Consider the following 21,492-nt stretch of genomic DNA (forward strand, 5'->3'; position numbering starts at 1 on the left):
AAATATTGTTAAATTATTATTTAACAGATGTTGCGTTTGGTAGTTTACCAGTCATAAGAGTCCCGCAAACGGAACAATTTCTAAGAACTGTACCAATCTTACAAATCTCTAAAAAATGCTTAAAACTGCAACCATCCGCACCCGCAAACTTCTGCAACCGCAATCGCAACCACTACGGTTACACAAGTCAGATCCTTAATCTTCTTATTACAATGACACTGGGTGCAAGAAGCAATACAAAAACACACACTTATTAAGAGCACTGCCATATCTTTATTTATAAAGGATGGTCCATGGTCTACCACTTACGATAATATCCTTTTATTATATTCAACGAACTTTTGCATTATAAGATTCCTGACTTGTTCCAAGGAGAACCTTATTAACAAGAGCCTCAAACCTCACGACCGAGGAGCCAGAAGAATACTTGGTCGCTTCCTTGGCCAACCATTGCAGCTTCTCCGCCTTCTCCCTCAACTTCTTTCCCTTTTCTCCATCCATTAACTTTCTTACAACCGCCTCAACCTCCTCTCTCTTTACATTGCCGCCGATCTCCATCCCTACTCCCCACTCACCACAACAAAATTTACAATTCGTTGGCTGCTCCGCAAAAAATGGCCAACATATCATCGGAACACCGCCACACAGGCTTTCTAACGTCGAGTTCCATCTACAATGGGTCAAGAATCCTCCGATTGCTGGATGGGAAAGAACTTTTTCTTGTGGACACCAACTGGCCATCGCCGCCGTTCCAACCACTAAATCAGGCCGGATCACCCGCAAGAACTCTTTCCCACTACCAGCCAAACCCCAAGCAAACTCATCAAGCTGCTCCACGCTCATAACTTATGCATCCAAAATTTACAAAAACAACATTTGGAGCTTTAGTGTCGAGCCAGTCCAAACATTCAGTTTCTTCTCTCCACAAATTTAATTCCATTTGTCCCATTTCACTATCCACGTCGACTTCCTGGCTCGCTAGGAGATTGAGCGGTCCAATAGAATAAATTGGAGGTAACATAGATTGCATCGACTGTATGACGTCATGCTCCAGATCATCAAATGTGTTGAGAATGATTGCAGTGGCGCCTTTGAATCGCTCGACCTTTTGAATGGAGAAATTGAGCATTATGTCGTCAGGATCAGTGGTACGTATGAAGCTAGGGATGTCCTTTAGCTTAAGATTTTTCATTGATGGTATCCAATCTATAACTGTCTCTAGATGCTCCTTATTAGACATATAGCTTTCATCTGTCAAATCCACCAACCTAGTCACTATTAGTAATCTAAACGAGTTTTCTGCTCTTTTCCTATGTCGGGTTGGAACGAATATTATACAAATTACTTTTATGTATTATATATTTTTACATATTATGAAATAATAAATATATACTGAATCATTAAAAATTCAGTAACTGGTAAGTATATATTTAAATTGGTGCAGATACATAAATAAATTTATTAATCCAAACAAATACTAATTCTATTTTTGTTCATTTGTAATTTTTAATAAAAAAAATTTAAACTCTATGATAACAAAAAAAATTTGTGGGATGTTCAACAGTTTTAGCTAGTAATTTATAATTTTAAAAACATTCAATGAAAAGTTTATATAAATATTAAGTTATCGATATTTGTTCAAATTTTTTTCTCAAAAAATCAAAGCAAATTTCGAAATTAAAATAATTATGTATTTTTATATGATATATAACTTATTTTAAACAATACTAATATATATATATATATTAATATTTATTAAATAATGCTTCCTACTCATATAGTTTTGTAATTATTTGTATCTTGTTATGAAAGAAATCTTAACTATGGATCACAAAAAAAAAATCTGAGATTTTCATCAACTTTAGTTATTTATAATCGTTTTTAAAGATTTAAAATATAGCATATACAGAAAATCTAAATTTTTATTGTATATTTTATGTGGTTGTTTAATTTATTTTAATAAGTTATAATTTGAAAAAATGATAGAGAATAGACTAATTTTTATCATATAATATTTATTATTCAAAATCATTAATCGCCATATATACTTAAACCACATTAAACAATTCCGTGATTTTTATATAAAGAAACAATGAAAAACATTAATAATTGATTTATGATTAGTTTAATAAAAAACTTATTATATATTTGGATAGACCATATATATTTATAAGAATTCTAAGAATGATTATGGTGATGACACGTGGTTACAAAAAATATTGTAATATTTTTTTATTTTATTTAAGGGATTAAAAGAAAACTAAAAATCTATGTATTCTTTTTTTGCTAAGAAAAATCTGTGTGAAATTAAAATCAGTAATATTAAACTTTTTTAAAAAAGTGAAATAGCACCTTTAAAAGGAGTTAAACCTTTCTCGATAAAGCGTGGAAACTGTAGAAAAGCCATCAAGCAACAAGCACTTGCGGTCCAAAAAACAACATCCAGGACACCCAGCTCCTTGGCAGCATCAAGCGTAAAGCTCATCACAGCTTAAAAGCCTTTAGCCTGGAGGAGTTGACGAAGGTTACATGGAAGCCTTTAGCCTGGAGGAGTTTAGCCACCTTAAGCATCGGGTTGATGTGTCCTTGAGCCGGGTGAGGCACGCAGACTACATGTGGTTTCTGTGTGGTGTAGACAGCATGAGAGGACATTTTTGTTTTGTTTCTAATCTTCTATGATGGAATGGGCGTGCCTCGGTATCTAGCTAGGCGTTACTATATAGGCACTATTACTTCTTTTTTCTGGAACACTGACACTATTACCTTTTTTTTAGTGTAAATCAATGCTATAAAAAGACAAGTTAGTAGCTTAGGCGGTGTCGTATGTGAATCAATTATATTTTATTGTTTTGTCAATTATGTAATGCTTTGGTTGCATATAACAAGACAACAATGTTTTCTTTTAACTGATTTTTATCAAGACAACAATGTTGGCAGTACAATGATTCTTCAGTCCACTGGCTTCCAAAAGACACGGGAATGCATTTGTAAAGAGGTCCGCGAGATAGTAATAAACGGGTGTTGGTTACCCTGGCTAGAACATGCATGCATGACCATAACATGTTCATTTGGTAAATGTAGAACTGGAAACTTGAGAGAACGAGTGTATGGCGCACAACATTCACTCGCGGCGTCTTGTTTCAATACGGTAAACCATTTGAGACTTGTATTCTTTTTGAATATAGTGATAGGAATTTCGATCTTTGATCAAAACTCTTCATTTAACTATCATCATTCATTTACCGATAGATATATTTTTGTTCTTGTTGTTGTTGTTATCTGATTTAGATGTGGGAGAATCTTCGATAAGAAAAAACCCCATGTCTCCAAAAAATAATCTTGATAATGTTTGTATGTATGTACGTATAACTTCTGTGTCTTCACGGCCACTCTTCTCAAAGACACCGCCTTTAGGGTAGACGTATTTTAAACTCATCTTACCCTACATTCTTTTATAATATGTGTTATGTATAGATGACTAAAATTCAATACTTCGTCAAAAATGATGATTAAAATTCAATCCAAACAAATATCATATTCAAGCCAGTCTACGTACGTAGATCAATAATTTGGTTTGTTAACTATCATTTTCACAAAATTTCAATTCCAAACCAGTTGATATTGGTTTGATTCAACTTTTGTGGCGGTACATAACCTTTTGTGAATTTTAGAGAGATGGCTGGAGGGGAATGAGAAACCCCATGAGCTCATGTCATTTTCAAACTCAAGAATTGTGGGCATGTGTGTGTCCATATAACATTTCGAATTGATAATTTAGGAGGATATCATCACAGGGTTCACAGAGGATTTGATAAGGAAGGAAAAAAAACTGAAAACGATAGTTTAATCATAGAATCTTTACTCTCCTAAAAGAACCTTAACAACCTTGTCAAAATTTACAACTGATGAACCACGTTTACACTCAGTCGCTTTCTCAGCCAAGCTCCGCCACTCCTCCGCCTTCTCTCTCATTTTCTTACCCTTCTCTCCATCCATCAACTCCCTAACCACCGCCTCAACCTCCTCCCTCTTCACATCTCCACCGATCTCAACACCAATCTCCCACTCGTCACAACAAAACTTACAATTTGTTTGCTGCTCTGCGAAAAATGGCCAACACACCATTGGAACTCCTCCACAAATACTTTCAAGCGTCGAGTTCCATCCACAGTGTGTTAAGAACCCTCCGACCGCCGGATGGGAAAGGACTTCCTCCTGAGGACACCAACTCGCCAGCATCCTCCGGTCCGCTGTCTCAGTTAGAAACTCAGGTGGTACCATTGCCACATCACCGGCCACTAAATCTGGCCGTATCACCCACAAAAACTCTTTTCCCGTGGCCGCCAAACCCCAAGCAAACTCCACAAGCTGCTTCGCCGTCATCACAGTTATGCTCCCAAAGTTAACGTAAACAACGCTGTTTGGAGCTTTGGTATTGAGCCAATCTATACATGCTGTCTCTTCTTTCCACAGGTTTGATCCCACTCGTCCTAGTTCACTATCCTCACTGATCTGTTGTTTCACTTGTAGATGGAGCGGTCCAATAGAGTAAACCGGAGGTACGATAGATTGCATGGATTGGATGACGTCATGCTCGAGATCGTCGAACGTGTTGAGAATGATAGCAGAAGCACGTTTGGCTCGGTCGGTCTCACGGATGAGGAAGTTGAGCATTATGTCGTTAGGGTTAGTCGTACGGATGAAGCTAGGGATGTCTTTTAGTCTTAGGTTCTTCATGGATGGAATCCAATCTATAATTGTGTCTAAATGCTCCTTTGTCAAGTAACTCTCATCTGCCAACACTACCATTTTATTAGTAATTAGTTTAAACATCATTGTATTAGAGCATCTCCATTGAGGGTTCAATGGAAAGATTCACACACTTTTCGAAAAGAAAAAATATTAAAATATTATAAAGATCTGAACCTGTCTTTTGAAAGTTAACTGCAGTGAACCCGCCTTTCACTGTAGCGCGGGCCCTACGACATGTGGCGGCCCGCGACTAGTCCAAATTTTTTTTTTTTCTTTTTTTAAGAAAATCGAAAAGAAAAAGAAAAAATTTAATAATAAAAATCAAAAATATGAACCTCAAGAGGGGTTCATTGATGGAGATGCTCTTAGTAATTAGTTTAAACACCGTATTAATATGCAGAATTATCGGTAGTGTACTGAGCCGGAAAAGATTATTATTAGCCAGCAATGTCAGTCAGAGAAGTATATATGAAAACTTTGTCCTAATTCTATTTGATTTAGGTTTGATTAAGGGATACTTGTATATATTTTAATATTTTCACGTTTTGCCAGAAAAAATGTTTTCTCGTGGTCTAGTTTGCTAGTATTTAATAGCTAGTTTCAACTACCATTTCTTTTTTTTGGTAAAATGTTAATAACAACTTCTTACAATAAAAATCGTTCATGGTCTTCCCACCAACTTCTTATGTGAAGTAAAGAACCTCGATTGATTGCGGATTATTATTTTACTAGATAGAGACATGCGCCTTGCGCAGGATAAAAAAATTTATAAAATGTTTTTATCACTAATTTTGATTTTACGATATATGGCAAATCAATTATTTTGAAAATTAGACATAATAATTGGTGGAACAATAAAAAGGGTTCATAATTAATTTATCAAGTCTTGTGCCAAAATGATGGTTTCAAACTAATTTTTTTAGTTATATAATTTTAATTCCATTTTGCATTAATATAGATTAATGTTGTGATGGCGCATTGATTATCCATTCATAAAATCATGAAGAAATATAAATTATACATCATTCAAACACTACAAGAAAACAAGGCGATTCTGACGGACATTCCGACGGAAAATGAGATCCTCGGAACATTCCGAGAGATTTCCGAGGAAATTCCGAGGAAACTCAAATTTTGAGTTTCCTCGGAATTTCCTCGGAATATACCGACGGAATTCCGAGGAAACAACATTTCGTCGGTATTTTCTTATGAAATACCGAGGAAACAATATTCCTCGGAAAAAAACCGACGAAAATCTGAGGATATATTATAGCCGTCAGAGAGCCGTTGGGGAATTTTCAAATTACCGAGGAAATTCCGAGGAAGGAGCCGTTGCCGTCGGAATTCCGTCGGAATTTCCTGGGTAATGTAGACCAAAAACAGAAGACCTGCTCGGCATGATGATAGAGGCGAACGGGCAACATATCATGTTACGGTTCCAGACATCTTCACAGATGTTGGACGACTTAGCGGAAAACCAAAGGACCGTCGACTTACTGAGCAGGAGCGCAGTCATTTGCAAACATATTTGCTCACCAACTGCGAAGATATTCTTCAATATGAGAGGTAAATAAATTAGCTTACAAATTTTTATTTTAACAAGTTAAAATTTAAATCTTAATTAATTACATTATTGTCATCATATGTACAGGATTTTCATGGCAGAAAAGCGGTTCGAATATAGATACGCCACAGAGGAGGCTCTAGAAGAACTGAAGCAGAGAGAATTTGCTGGATGGATGCTTACTTATGTGAGTGCTTTAAACAAATTAAAATTTAGCTGGAAGACCCACTACAACCAAGCACATCTGGCAACTTAAGTGCAGCAGAAGATTTAGCTGCAGTTGGCCTTGTAGTCGATTTAACCGATTTCGCAGAGGAAGCCGTCGTTCACGTAGAGGATGAACCAGAGATTGGAGAGTTTCACCAAGATCCAGATTCAGAATCATCTGGTGATGATGACTCCGAAACAGAGTAGCATCGCCTTTTTTTTTTTTTTTAATATAAGAATACCGAGGAAATTCCGAGGGCATTCCGACGGTTTAGGGTATTTGGTTATAGGGTATCTGTTCCTCGGAAAAGCCTCGGACATTTCCGAGGAAATCCCGAGGAATTGAGGGTTTTGATTATAGGGTTTTCTCTTCCTCGGAAATGCGTCGGAAAATTCCGAGGGAATTCTTAGGAAATACCGAGGAAACATAAGTTTTCCTCGGAATTTCCTCGGAAATTCCGAGGCTTTTCCGAGGAATATAGGTTTTTTTAGTCGAAAACAACATTTTTCGGTTTCAATAACACTTATATAAGCCTTATTAAAATACTTAGACTGAATATAAAGTCAAAAATTGGTGTATCACCCGATAATAAACAGTTTTCGGAATGTATGAACGAAATCCCCACAACATACGAGAAACACTTATACACTTTAATGAATGGTAAAGGGAATACATACAATTCATTTTAGAATTTTGTTATTTCATGATTTAGGATCATATAAACAAACAATTATCATTGGTATGCATTACATTAATATAAAAAATGATATAGGGCAAAAAAATTTGATGTTTTGAAACCACAAACATGTATTCCTCGGAATTTCCTCGGAATATACCGAGGAATTTCCGAGGAATATTCTTTTCCTCAGAATGTTTTCATTTAACCGGGCAAAGGAAACCGCCAAATTTTTCACGAAAATTAAATAATTGATTTCCGAGGAAATTCCGACGGACCGAGGAAATTCCGACGGCCGTTTTTCCGTCGGAAATTCGGTTTTATAAACCCTAAACACTTCTTCTTCCCCATTTCTCTCTTCTTCTTCTCGCGATCTCCGCCGACCACTCTCTTCTCCCGCGGCGATTTCCGGCGAATCCTCCCTAATCCTCTTCAATTTCATCCATAAATCATGTAAGGACCCTATCCCACTCTATTAGATTCGATTTGGTGGGGGTTTAAGTAGATGTGATGATTTTAGAAGTTTTTAAATAGATTTTTTTTAGGGTGATTGGTAGGATTGTGTAATGGGAGTTTGATTGTGATTATTGTTTGTATTGAGTTGATTTAGAAGTTTTTTGAAAGTTTATTCTTAATTTTGTGTTTTTAAAATCGAATTAATAATTATGAAAACGTTTTTTGTATAGAAAATCTATTTTTTGAACTATAAAATCATTTCTATATTTATTAAACATTTTAAATATTTATGAAACCTTTTTATGATTAAAAACTATTTTTGTAATTATATTTATATTTTTGTGATTAAAATCTATTTTTTAGATTTTTAAAAATCGAAATAATAATTATGAAAACGTTTTTTATATATAAAATCTATTTTTTGAATTATAAAATCATTTCTATACTTATTAAACATTTTAATATTTTTGAAACCTTTTTTTTATTAAAAACTATTTTTTCTAATTATATTTATATTTTTGTGATTAAAATCTATTTTTAAATATTTTTTCAATTTATATTGACTAAAACTATTTTTGTGATTAAAATCTGTATTTAAATATTTTTTCAATTTTTATTGACTAAAACTTTTTTTTTTAATTTACAGGTCTACTGGTGATCAGCCCCGGGTTCGACCTCGTCGTTCCGCACCACGAGGTCGTGGTGGTACGGCGAGCCACTCTCGGGGTTCGTCCAGCCACTCTCGGGATTCTTCATCGCCACAGAGCTCTTACCATACATCTCCCTCTCCGGTTTCTGCTCCCGCTGCTGCACACTCTCCTGCTCCTCCAGTGGTTCCGGGAGTGATGACTGTTGAACAGTTGGTTCAACAGCCCGGTCGTGAGCATCTTCCCTATCTTACTCCGGAGCCACGGGGACTCGGTCAAACATGGTAATTAAACGTCTTTTTTTTCTTTCATTAAAATTTCATTCATTATTAATAATTTGTTCCTTATTTTAGGTTCGACCGATCTAAGAACGGGATCAGCGGGTGGATCAACCGTATGATGAAATCGACCCTCGAGAAGGGATATCCGACTTTCACTCACTTCCCTCTCGAGGACCAGCAGATGTGGTTTCGTCAGTTTGCGGTAAGTATTCTAATTTTTTATTTATATTTTAATCTTTAATATAAAATTTCTACTAATTGTGTTTTTTTCCAGCAAGAGTTCAACTGGCATTCCGATCATACACCCTTTATCCGTAACGCCTTCGTCCATAAAGTTATGGACAACTATGGGAAGCAGATCTACGAGTGGAAGCAGAAGTGGCTCGCCAACGAGGTTTTTTTTATTTATTAAACTATTTTTTAAAAGTTTTTTAAACTATTTTTGAATTTATTTAACTATTTTTTTTATTTATTAAAAGGTCCCGCAGTCGATCAACCCCACCGTCTGGAAGGAGTTGTGTGTGCATTGGAACAAGGAGGAGACGAAAGAAATCTCCTTGACCAACTCCAACAACCGCAAGAGCGATCGTGGCGGGAAGGGCATGTACAAGCACAATTTGGGTGCCCAGACTATTGCCACTCTCAGAGATCGCTTGGTAAGTTCAATTTTTTTTTCTTCCAATTATTTAAATATGTTTATTTTATTTTTTATGCATTTATTCTAATTTCTAACGTTTGTTTAACTTATGTTTATTTCAAGGCGGAAGAAAATGATGGCGAGCCGGTTGATGATCTCCTCCTATATAGGAAGGCGCATACCAACAAGCATACTGGGCTGATTGATGATGGTGTTGTGAGGGATGTGATCGACCTGATCCAAACTCAGAAGGAAGACGAAGAGATCCGTCTATCTCAGCTTCAAACCGACATGGACGCCACTTCGACGGCTTCTACCAACTTGTCCCGGATTCGAATCAACGAAATCGTTGCATCGGTATGTTCTTCTTTAAAAGTTCAATTCATTTATTTTATTTTCATTTATCATCTTTTCTATTATTTAAATTTATTTATTTTCTATTTCAGTCGGTACCGAAGAAGAAGGGACGTTTGGTCGGTTTGGGTCGTCGATCCCAGTCGGTTCCTCCTTGTGCACCATCGTCCTCAGTTGATCCAGCAGTATTTATGGATCAGTTGAAGGACAGGGATGACCGCATTGCTGCGTTGGAGACCAGGATGGCGGATCAACAGGCGGGATGGGAGGAAACGAGGAGGCAGAACGAGAGAATGATGGAAATGATGAAGAGAATGTACCCGAACGAGCAGTTCCCGTAGTTTTTTTTTTTTTTTTTCAAAAACTCTGAATGTTTTATTTTAATTTGTACAACTTTGAATATTATCTAATATGTTTTCTTTCAATTCTAATTCTAATTTTATATTTTCTAATTCCAATTAAAAACAAATTAATTTACAATTTTATAAAAAAAAAAATTGGGAAAATTCCGAGGAAGTGTATCCCTCGGAATATTCCGAGGAAAGGGTCGTCGGAATATTCCGAGGGATACACATCCTCGGAAAAGCGTCGGTATATGTCCGAGGACTTTATCGAGGACACAGCCCTCGGAAATTTCCGAGGAAATATTCCCTCGGAAATTTCCGAGGAAAGATTTCCTCGGAAATTTCCGAGGGCATATGTCCTCGAAATGTCCTCGGAAATATACCGACGCATTTCCGAGGAATATTCTATCGGACATATCCAAGGAAATACCGACGAAATGGTCCTCAAAAACGTTCTTCGGAATTTCGTCGGAAACTAGTGTCCTCAGAATTTCCTCGGAAATTTCCGAGGGATTTCCGAGGAATCTGAACTTTCCGACCAAATTTTTCCGACGACGTTTTTCGTCGGTATGTCCTCGGAATACCGTTATTCCGAGGACATACCGAGGAAAATATCCGTCAGAATCACGATGTTTTCTTGTAGTGAAATTTGAAATATGGTATATTTATGGCGTTAAATTAGGTCGCCAATAAATTAGGAAAACATATTAAAAACCTTATATAATTATAGTAAAAATTAAATTGTGATAGCGTATATATTGTTTTGTGGGTATTTCTAAAGATTACAAATACACATTTTTTTATTTCTAGAAGTATATCTACACAGTTTGGGAATGAATATTTCACAAATAAATTTAAAATACATTTAGTTTTTCAAAAAGTCTCAGTTACAAAATTTTCATATTAACATATTACTTATCATAATACTTGTTTATCTCAGTTACATTACATAAAGTACATGTTATTATGCTTAAAAAAATACATGTTATTAAAATGGGCTCACCTTATATAGTATAAAGTTATATGAGTTTTTAAATATTTAAAGTAAATCAATAATTTATTTAGTTTTGTCTTTGTAACAAATAGACCATAAGTTTAATATTATATTGTTATATATTACGATGGTTTGATGTCTTATTGACATGTTATTTTGAATCATATTAATAATAAATATTAAGTTGATGTCTCGTAAGCTTTTTTGGGTCAACTTAAACTTAACAAAATATTGTATAATAAATTATAACATGTTAAGTCAAATATGAGTGTTACCAATGACACTATATGTAATAAATCTAGTAAAGAAAGGGTAATTATAAAACATGGCTGAGAGTAAATGTAGAAGTGACACATCATCATAATGACATGTTTGTAATTAAATTACCAAAGGAAGGTTACTCTTAATAATTGCTTCTGTTTTAATAAGAAAGGGATTATAACATCTATTGGCGAGAGAAATAACTGAATTTTAGCATATACTTTTGTTTGATCTAACAAACTTTTGTTTGATCTAACAAAATAAAAACTTGTTGTCGAATCGTCTATGTAATCTTCCTAATAATTGTAATATCATAATAAATCAGCGTTAAAAAAGAAAAAAAAAAAATTCTGGACGCCTTTTTATAAAAAAACAAACTTCCGAAAAAGGTATATTGTTTGATCTCATCTAATAATATACTTCGCTTCCTTTATTTCCTGCACAGTAGATCATAATTATGGAAAAGGTTTTATTTTGCTGTAGAGGATCATTATGCTTTGCAATAATTATGATCTACTGTGCAGGAAATAAAGGAAGCGAAGGGTCAAACAATATGAATGTTTAACCATAATGTTCAATATATGTTTTCTACCCATTCCGCTTGACTGTAAATATTATTATAGAGATCCAATTGAATTATTGTTTTGCCATTCATTGTTTAGGTGTTCGAATTATTATGTAACCTAATGCAACTTGATATTTTTATTCTTTCTTTTCAGATTAATTGTCGCTATAGATGATTTTTTTGTTTTAAAATAAGTGTCGTTTTATAATTTTAATATATAATTTATTAATAAAATTATTTATTTATTTTTTATTAGTTACAATATGGTTGAATGTATGAATAATATTGTGTTTATTTTTTAAAAATATACAAATTTAAAATTCAGTGTACATACCTAAAACCACAACTAAAATTATGCATATCCGACCTCATTAATTATAAACTCATTAACTCACTCATGAACATGTGGGTTCTTATGGGTTTCTACGTTAAAACACTTACTGTAACACGGATTAAACCATTTATCAAAAGTAATACAATAATATACCTTTCAGTGGAGATAAGCCTTTCTCGACGAAGCGATGGTAGTGTAAATAAGCCAATAAGCCACAAGCACTTGTGGTCCAAAATAGAACCTCGGGGACACCGAGCTCCTCCGCAGCATCAAGAGTAAAGCTCATACAACCGTCGGACACAATACAGCTCACTGGAGGGACTTCATCTTGGGCGTTGATCCGTCGAAGAAGCTCCTTGAACGGTGCGAGACTATTCTTCGGAGTGGACTCGCAAAGGGAAGGGATATCCTGTGTGACGTCCACGTCAGTCTCCGGTAGACCGTCAGGGATGGACTCGAACTGGAAGGAAGGAAGCCCATCTAAGGCGTTGGACCCACGGGACCGGAGGAGACGGTTGTGGTTGTAGATGGTGTTGACAAAGGTAACATAGAAGCCTTTGGCGTGGAGGAGTTTAGCCACTTTCATCATCGGGTTGATATGGCCTTGAGCTGGGTAAGGCACGCAAACTACGTGTTGTTTCCGGGCGGGAGAAACGGCATGAGATCCCATTTTCTTTCTTTCTTATGCCGACAGAAAGGAAAATGAAAATAGATATTGTATATGTGATTGAACTGGCCAACTTAAAGGCCTTTATTTATAATGTTTGAACTGGGAATGAGGCGGTGAGAGTAAAACCTCATGGTTCTCGCACGTGAAAACTCCCCAAAAATCGGCCATGCATGCGAAGATTGACCATGTCGGTCAATTTGGATCTGAAGGCCAAGTTGTGTTTTAATTATTGTAAAGGGTACAAACCTGCCTTTTTCAATAGAAAAAAATAGTTATAATAAGGCAGCCAAAATGATAATATTTTCTATCTACAAGATGGGTTCAGACTTCAGAGTGGTCCGGTGAAATAAACGTCAAACTAGTGGTCCACAATTGAGTGTCGTGTGAGAGTTGTACGATTAATCGGTGGGGTGATCTCATGCTCAAGTTGCATAATTTTCAACCAGATTGTGCTTGTTTTAGATTCCAATAAGAGTTTGATATTTTTCTTATCAAGTACTTGAGTATTTTGTCGTTAATATTTTGTTCGCCTGGTTCGTAAATGATTGCTTTGCTACTATTCTTCTAGACAATTGGTCTTTTAAAAAAAATATATATATATAGACAATTGGTCTTTACCAGCATTTTTCTTTTTTGGTACAAGTCTTTATCAGCATTTCTTCATCGGCTTTACCTCTATGCTACATTAGAACCTAAGCTATGCATGTGTCAACTAAAACATATAAAACTTTGACATGTAAATATTTAAAAGCATCATCATTGATGAGTCTTTCAATGAATCTCGAGAAAAAATGGAAAACTAGGATTAGTCAAAAAAAAAATGGAAAACTAGGAAGTAAAAGAGAAGCTAAACTCAACATTGAGAGACTTTAGTTTTATTTTTCTGTTTGAAAATAATCATTTTAATTGTCAAAATTCTAAGTGGCTGTTTATTATTTTAATATCAAAATTTTATGTTAGTAAATTATCGACTTTATAGACTAATGTTGATGCTCTAGAATCGTATATATATTAAATCTGTGTATCATAAATATCAATCTTAATTATTTTTGTAATTAAAAAAGTTCTGAATAAACTATTCCTCTTTTTTTTTTTGCTAAAATTTGGCTGAATAAACTATTGTCCCATACCTAAGATGTGTTCTGGCAAAATAAAACTGTAGATAAAAGCTTCGTGGGAATTATCGGTTCAGCCCTCATGCTGCCTTTGTGATATCTCAGTTGAGGACAGAGATCACCTATTCCTCCGCCGTGAAACTAGTGAACATCTATGGACCCTAATCATCAGAAGACTTGGATATCGATCTTTCACTTTTCACACTTGGACTGCCTTCACAGCTTGGTTGGGAACTAAGGACTCTACCTCACCAATAACACTCCGCCGCCTCGTTGCGCAAGCCACTATCTACCAAATATGGTATGAACGGAACAACCGATTGCACAACAATATATCTCATCTACTTCTGTTGCCATGTTTCATAAGCTGGATAGATTAGTCAAAGATGCAATCCTGGCAAGAAAAAACAGGAAGGCATTCAACGGGCTTCTAAGGCGTTGGCTCATGCGCGCCTAGGACTCTGTTTTTGAGTTCTGTTTCATCACAGTCCATTCACTGTAATGGTTTCTGTAATCTCAGGTTTTCTCCATTTTTTATCTTTTTTGCCACGGAGAATTCTTGTAAGCTTTGACCCTTTGTAACTCACAACCCGCTCATTCTTAGCAAAAAAAAAACTGTAGATAAATCAAAGTACGCATCATATTAGAGATATGTTGGGCCGGAAGATGTGTATCTTACGGACCAAGATTGTGAAGCCCGTGAAACCCATGAAGACCCTCAAGACTAAAAGGAAAGACTTGAAGATCAAGTTAACCTCAAGATATTCTTAACATATTTCTATTAAGTATTTAGGAAAGTTAGCATTGTCTATTGTTAACATTATGTTAATGTTAGCGATATATATATGTGTCTTGTATTCTCATATTAAAGACAACACAATAATATATTCATATTCTATTATACTTTACATGGTATCAGAGCAGATGATTCTTTGGGATCAAATTTAAAAGCTTCCGCATAAAGAAAAAAAAAGTGATCTTGCACTCGTGATCATCATGGTAGCTGTAATAATTGGAGAAGAGGATGAAGGGTCTAACGATGATGAAGATGATGTGCTGCCAACTACGTGATCTGTTTTTCATAAAGTCAATGGGTTTTGTTGGATTTTAGTTTTCTATTTCGGTGATTTTGGTTTTTTATTTATCTGATTATTTTCTTGGTTTTGGTTTGATGAGAGCAAAAGAATTCGAGGGTTTAGTAATGCTAAGGATTTATGGTTTCACATGGGTTATTTTTTTTTATTAGAGATTTTCTATAGTTTAGAATTTCTCAGAGTTTATGTCTGTCTTGTTTTCTCATAGTTTGAGATTTATTGGTTATAGTTTAACCACTACGGGGGAGTTCTAGTTGAAAGCTCATATTTTTAGGTCAATTTGTTTAGTCCAAGTTACGGACTGTCCGAGATAGGACGATTGTTTCTGGAGTTGCAGTTGCGCCCAAGGGATGTATTTCCATTGTCAAGACCAAAGAAGAGCTGAAGTTTTTATCTCCATTGTCTAAAGTCGAAGTTTATTCCCGGAGGAACCTACTGGCTTATGTTCCTCGACATAGTGTTGATATCTCATGTTTTTATAGATTTTTAGATTCATATTTTAGATTATTATGATCATTTTAGGTTGCATTTAGATATATTTATTGCATTTGCATACTCATTTGCATATCATAGGAGTTGGAGTGCACAATTGGAAGTTTTGGGTCAATTCGCAAGGTCATTTCTGCAATTTACAAAGTATGAGGTCAGAAACGAAGTTATCAAAAGGGCAGGGACTGGTTTTGCAAATATGAAGAAACCCACCATTGGAGAGGTCGATTGTTCTTCTCGCCGCGACTTGATTCCGACGATCCCGGTGGCCACCACGACGGGAGAGATGATCACGGTTGAGACAGAGTACGGCAATGGTGGAGTTGTGGTTCAACGGAGGCGCCATGAGCAGCGATGACGGCGTGAATCATGGAGGAGACTCGATGGCTTAGCAGAACCACGACGACGGCTTGAAGCTTGGTCCGGTGACGGCGAGAACGAAGAAGAACAAGACGGATACGCTGGTGGTGAAGCAAGGACTCGCCGGAGAAGCTTGATTTGGAGCTTTCGTGCTATGGGTTTGCTCACGGATCGAGCCTGTGACGGAGAAGCTTAACGTGGCCATGGATTCCGGTGGAGAGATGTCGGTTTGGAGCTCGACGAAGAGGATGAAACGCGAGGAATAGAAGCTTGAACCAGCCTCTAATGGTGGAACACAAATCGATCTAAGCCAAGGCTGAAGCTTGAGACGAGGAAGACAAGCCACTAGGAATCGAGCATGAGCCACAGCGACTTGATGAAACGGGAACCAGACGCCGCTGTGGAGCTGGAGCGATCACGGAGAGCGGAGGCTACAACACCGCTCGGGTTCACGAGAGAAAGAGTAGAAGATGACTGGAGCGGGGTCTTGAAACGGGATGCACAGGTCGCTGTGGAGAAGATATAGCGATTAGTGAAGTGTTGACCCGGTTTAGTCCGGTTTGACTTTGGTTTAATTCAATTAAACCAGCTCGATTTATGCACTCCTATAAATAGATTTAGACCCAAAAACCCTAATGTATCTCATTTTCTCTCTAAAATTTGCCTCATTTTGTAAAAGCTTGAACCTTTTAATCATTTTAAGGATTTTCTTCATCTTATATCTTGTTTCTCTTAATCATTAACATGATTAACCTTGAATCTCATATGGATTTAAGGTTTCTCATGAAGATTAGAGAGTAGACTCTTTTTGAATCCATGGGTTAGGTAGATCTAGGGTGATTAGTGAAGAGTTAAGGTGTTTATTGTTGAATCTACTAGTTTTTATGCTTGCTAAGTGTTCTTAATGCTAGATTAGACTTGATCAATCTCATCTAGATCTTAAGCTATTTTAAGCCCGGAAGGTGTTTGTTAAAATGCTTGAATGAACTTAGTATAGCTTTTTGTTCATCTTGCCAAAGGGATTTGTTGTTAAGGGAGCTTAGATGGTTAATAGACTTGTGATTTATGCATGCTTTCTTGTTTTAGGCCAACGGGAGTTGATGTTCTAAGCATGATTAGCATAGGGATTATTGTCACGGGAGTGGATTAATCTATTTGAGTGTGTTCTAGGCCTATAAATACTTGTGGTTTCTTAAAGTTGGCACCTTTACTTGGAAATCGCTTTGGATCAATTACCTTAAGCCCATGGATTCTACCTTATCATTTGGTTGAAAGTTTAGTTCTTGCACTTATTTCTAGAGTGGATTTGAGATCACCTTTGTTTATATTTTTAGGATCTTAGCTTTGTTACCATCATCCATCTTCTCGTTTGCTTAGATTAAGAGAGTTTGTGTATTCTTGGTGCTATAGATTTCTAGTTCTCTGTGGTTCGACAACCTTTCTATAATATCATTTGACTTGGGAACCTTGAAAACTCCCAATATCAAATTGGCGCCGTTGCCGGGGATCGAACCCGGGTCACCCGCGTGACAGGCGGGAATACTTACCACTATACTACAACGACGGCTTGAAGCTTGGTCCGGTGACGGCGAGAACGAAGAAGAACAAGACGGATACGCTGGTGGTGAAGCAAGGACTCGCCGGAGAAGCTTGATTTGGAGCTTTCGTGCTATGGGTTTGCTCACGGATCGAGCCTGTGACGGAGAAGCTTAACGTGGCCATGGATTCCGGTGGAGAGATGTCGGTTTGGAGCTCGACGAAGAGGATGAAACGCGAGGAATAGAAGCTTGAACCAGCCTCTAATGGTGGAACACAAATCGATCTAAGCCAAGGCTGAAGCTTGAGACGAGGAAGACAAGCCACTAGGAATCGAGCATGAGCCACAGCGACTTGATGAAACGGGAACCAGACGCCGCTGTGGAGCTGGAGCGATCACGGAGAGCGGAGGCTACAACACCGCTCGGGTTCACGAGAGAAAGAGTAGAAGATGACTGGAGCGGGGTCTTGAAACGGGATGCACAGGTCGCTGTGGAGAAGATATAGCGATTAGTGAAGTGTTGACCCGGTTTAGTCCGGTTTGACTTTGGTTTAATTCAATTAAACCAGCTCGATTTATGCACTCCTATAAATAGATTTAGACCCAAAAACCCTAATGTATCTCATTTTCTCTCTAAATTTGCCTCATTTTGTAAAAGCTTGAACCTTTTAATCATTTTAAGGATTTTCTTCATCTTATATCTTGTTTCTCTTAATCATTAACATGATTAACCTTGAATCTCATATGGATTTAAGGTTTCTCATGAAGATTAGAGAGTAGACTCTTTTTGAATCCATGGGTTAGGTAGATCTAGGGTGATTAGTGAAGAGTTAAGGTGTTTATTGTTGAATCTACTAGTTTTTATGCTTGCTAAGTGTTCTTAATGCTAGATTAGACTTGATCAATCTCATCTAGATCTTAAGCTATTTTAAGCCCGGAAGGTGTTTGTTAAAATGCTTGAATGAACTTAGTATAGCTTTTTGTTCATCTTGCCAAAGGGATTTGTTGTTAAGGGAGCTTAGATGGTTAATAGACTTGTGATTTATGCATGCTTTCTTGTTTTAGGCCAACGGGAGTTGATGTTCTAAGCATGATTAGCATAGGGATTATTGTCACGGGAGTGGATTAATCTATTTGAGTGTGTTCTAGGCCTATAAATACTTGTGGTTTCTTAAGTTGGCACCTTTACTTGGAAATCGCTTTGGATCAATTACCTTAAGCCCATGGATTCTACCTTATCATTTGGTTGAAAGTTTAGTTCTTGCACTTATTTCTAGAGTGGATTTGAGATCACCTTTGTTTATATTTTTAGGATCTTAGCTTTGTTACCATCATCCATCTTCTCGTTTGCTTAGATTAAGAGAGTTTGTGTATTCTTGGTGCTATAGATTTCTAGTTCTCTGTGGTTCGACAACCTTTCTATACTATCATTTGACTTGGGAACCTTGAAAACTCCCAATACCAAATTGGCGCCGTTGCCGGGGAGCTAGTAGATTTATCATTAGGATTTCAATCTTTCTTGAGACTAAGCTTTATTTTCTTGCTTTGTTTTGCTTTGGTACAGTTACTAACCTTTTCTTCTAGCTTTTGTTATTTGTAGAGATGGCTTCAAGTTACCATGGAGAGCCACAAGAAGAGGAAGACACATTTGAATATCACATTCAAGATGACTTTGATGCAAGTATACTCACACCAGCACAACTTGTGATGTTATATGAGCTTCAGAAGGAGTACCCGGGGTCGGCAAAGACATCCCTAGCACGAAGGATCCGGTTGGAGCTTATTAAGGATCGAGCAGAGCTTGAAGGAAGGGAGGTTACAAAGTATGAGTTTAATGTTGCCTATGACCTTAAAGAGGTAATGGATTGGGCTCCACCACTCCAGCTGGAAGGTATAGAAATTTCTATTTTAGAACTTCAATTTGAGAAAATATGCTTGCCTTGTGGTGAAAAACATTGCTCATGATCATGATTCTCTTGTGCTCATCAATGAATGTCTTGATATGATATGTGAAACTAGGAAGCTAGATGAGTTGAGAATAGAAAAGCTTGCTAGAGTTCATATTGAAGTTTGTTTTGACAAGAGCTATCTATGTGCTTCATTTGATCTCGAATCTGAGTTTTTGATTCTTAATGAACCTAGACCTCTTCTTTCTCTTGCTGATATAGGGGATGAACTTGATGTGGATAAGCTATTGCTTGAGATAGAAAAACCCCCTTGTCAAAAATAATCATGAGAATGTGAACATTGTGTTCTATTCAGTTGATGGAGATAGAGTTGACTACTTTGTTAAAACCTCGTTTGAACCAGTAGTTGACTTTATCTTTCCACCAAATGCATTTGATTCTCATGACTATTTAAACATCAAAGAGCATCTCATATTTCATGATTCATCTATAGTGAAGCTCTTTGATGAAAAATCTGTCTATTTTCTATGGACAGTAGTGTGCTCCTTTGCGCACTTGGTTTCTTGTTCTTGTAGAAGAATGACCAAAGGTGCATTGGCTCAGCCTTTTTGATACCTATGATTAGCATGCACACAAAGTCAAGCTAGAGACTTAAAACAAGCTCACTTGGGAGGAAGTCCCATGTTTATCCATTGTATATATTTCTTTATTTTTCTTTCTTTTTAAGTTGTTTAATAAGTATTGTTGAGGTTGTTCAGGTTGGGTCTATCTCTAGATAAGAGAAGTCTTCATTTCCACTTCAGCCCATGTCTACCGGCGAAACAAATCTGAGGCCAAGGGTCCTCTACCACCCAATTCAGCCTATAACTCCAAGTATGTGCCACTCCAACCTTGTACATATTTAGTTATCATGTTTATTTCTTTCTCTTAGATCTCTTCTTTGAGCTTACTCTCACACAAGGGACTGTGTGAAGTAAGTTTGGGGGAGAGTCTACTATCTCACATTGTTTTCTGTTTTGTTTACTTGTCATGAGGCATCATGCAATTGCATTGTATATACTTTTTTGCATATAAAAAAAAATAAATTAAGAAGCATTAGTTGCATCATTTGCATCTTTAGAATTGAGTCTATAAGCATTTAGATTGCATTCATGCATTGGAGCAACCTTGTAAAGGACACATGTCTAGAACTCAATTTTGACACCCTAGTTAAACATATCAAATAGCTTGAGCATCTCTTAAAAAAGCTTGTAAGTTTCGAGCCTTGAACACTCTTCTTGAAAACATGTTGCTTGCTTGATATTGACATTGCTCTTGAAGCCAACTCCAATTTGAACTTGAAACTTAATGAACTTAATCTCTCTTGCATATGGGCACTTGCATACTTGATCATGGATCTCATACACATTGGGTTATCTTATTCCATTCATTATCCTTTGTTAACCCAAATGGAACTCTCCTACCCCTAAACCCTTAGCCATTCTTTGAGACCAACATTGATTTGCTTGAGTGAGGCCTTCTTTTTGATAGCTTGTCATGTGCAAAATCTTGAGAGTATTGGGAAGCGACAGATTTGTTCTCATCTCTTGCTAGCATAGGATCCTCATTTGAGTTAGCATCTAGGATGGTTAGTGGGTTTTGTTTATTCTAAAGTTTGTTATCTTGGTTTGGGAGAAAAGAAAAAATGAGAAAGATGATCAAAAAGTTGAGAAAAGAAGCCACTAAGGATCAAAAATAAGAAATCTCTAGATTTAGTCTATTTGAACCTCCCAATATAAAAAAAAAAAAGAAAAAAAATGATGTATCAATAAGATGGTGGGAAGGTAGATAGAGCTAAGAGTTGTGAAAAAGTTAATAAAAGATCCTTAGATGGTTAAAGTAAAGAGTTCATGAGGTGAGTGTAATAAAGTGGGTTACTTTGGGTATTGAGATGAATGTGAATAGGGGTGAAGCTTGTTATATCACTTAGGAAAGGGTAGAATGATGAGAATGGATCTATGTATGCATAAATTGCTCCTGGTCTTAGATAAATTTTGCATAATGATCAAGCTCCTTGTTCTTGAGTGATTGCACTTTGAAATGATTTATTTTGAGCCATTGTTTTCATTCACATTTGACCACTTTGTTCACCAAGCCAAATGATTAGGATCATGTGCCCATTTGCAAGTATTCACCTTATGTGTTTGTAAATGAATGTGAGAGTTTGGTCTAAAGAGCTTGTTGATGGATAAGCATTGCAACTTGTGT

The 21,492-nt window shown here is 36.5% G+C and overlaps 2 protein-coding genes, 1 non-coding gene and 1 pseudogene across 4 annotated transcripts in view; 1 reads left to right on the forward strand and 3 right to left on the reverse strand.

Moving 5' to 3' along the window:
- Nucleotides 1–96: 96 nt before the first annotated feature.
- Nucleotides 97–3,314, reverse strand: LOC108844867 (UDP-glycosyltransferase 85A7-like; annotated as a pseudogene).
- A 432-nt stretch (nucleotides 3,315–3,746) lies between these two features.
- Nucleotides 3,747–12,843, reverse strand: LOC108852818 (UDP-glycosyltransferase 85A2). Of its 2 annotated transcripts, none has more exons than XM_057010113.1 (2): nucleotides 12,227–12,843; nucleotides 3,747–4,802 (listed from the first exon to the last, which is right to left on the reverse strand). In XM_057010113.1, exons 1-2 carry the CDS (start codon nucleotides 12,741–12,743, stop codon nucleotides 3,859–3,861), a joined length of 1,461 nt encoding a protein of 486 aa, XP_056866093.1. In that variant the 5' UTR covers nucleotides 12,744–12,843; the 3' UTR covers nucleotides 3,747–3,858. The 2 variants fall into 2 exon arrangements, with proteins under 2 accessions (XP_056866093.1, XP_018481831.1); XM_018626329.2 differs by having other exon boundaries at nucleotides 3,747–4,793; nucleotides 12,227–12,841.
- Nucleotides 12,844–17,293: 4,450 nt separating this feature from the next.
- Nucleotides 17,294–17,365, reverse strand: TRNAD-GUC (transfer RNA aspartic acid (anticodon GUC)). Its single transcript has one exon. It is a non-coding gene; the product is annotated as a tRNA-Asp (tRNA).
- A 1,575-nt stretch (nucleotides 17,366–18,940) lies between these two features.
- The window catches only part of LOC130496901 (uncharacterized), a 5,144-nt gene continuing 2,592 nt past the window's right edge, over nucleotides 18,941–21,492 (forward strand). Inside the window, exon 1 of the mRNA XM_056989549.1 lies at nucleotides 18,941–19,229. Within this exon, the coding sequence (XP_056845529.1) occupies nucleotides 18,941–19,229 (289 nt within the window). The remainder of the gene's footprint in view (nucleotides 19,230–21,492) is intronic.

Source organism: Raphanus sativus, chromosome 1 (assembly GCF_000801105.2).
Source record: "Raphanus sativus cultivar WK10039 chromosome 1, ASM80110v3, whole genome shotgun sequence".
NCBI classification, from domain to species: domain Eukaryota; kingdom Viridiplantae; phylum Streptophyta; class Magnoliopsida; order Brassicales; family Brassicaceae; genus Raphanus; species Raphanus sativus.

What these genes read in the sequence shown, in the direction of transcription:
- LOC108852818 (XM_057010113.1), bottom strand. Translation starts at nt 12,743, where the DNA reads ATGGGATCTCATGCCGTTTCTCCCGCCCGGAAACAACACGTAGTTTGC. An exon ending in AGGCTTATCTCCACTGAAAG is followed by an intron (nt 4,803 to 12,226) that starts GTATATTATTGT and finishes ATAAAATGGTAG; the next exon opens with TGTTGGCAGATGAGAGTTAC.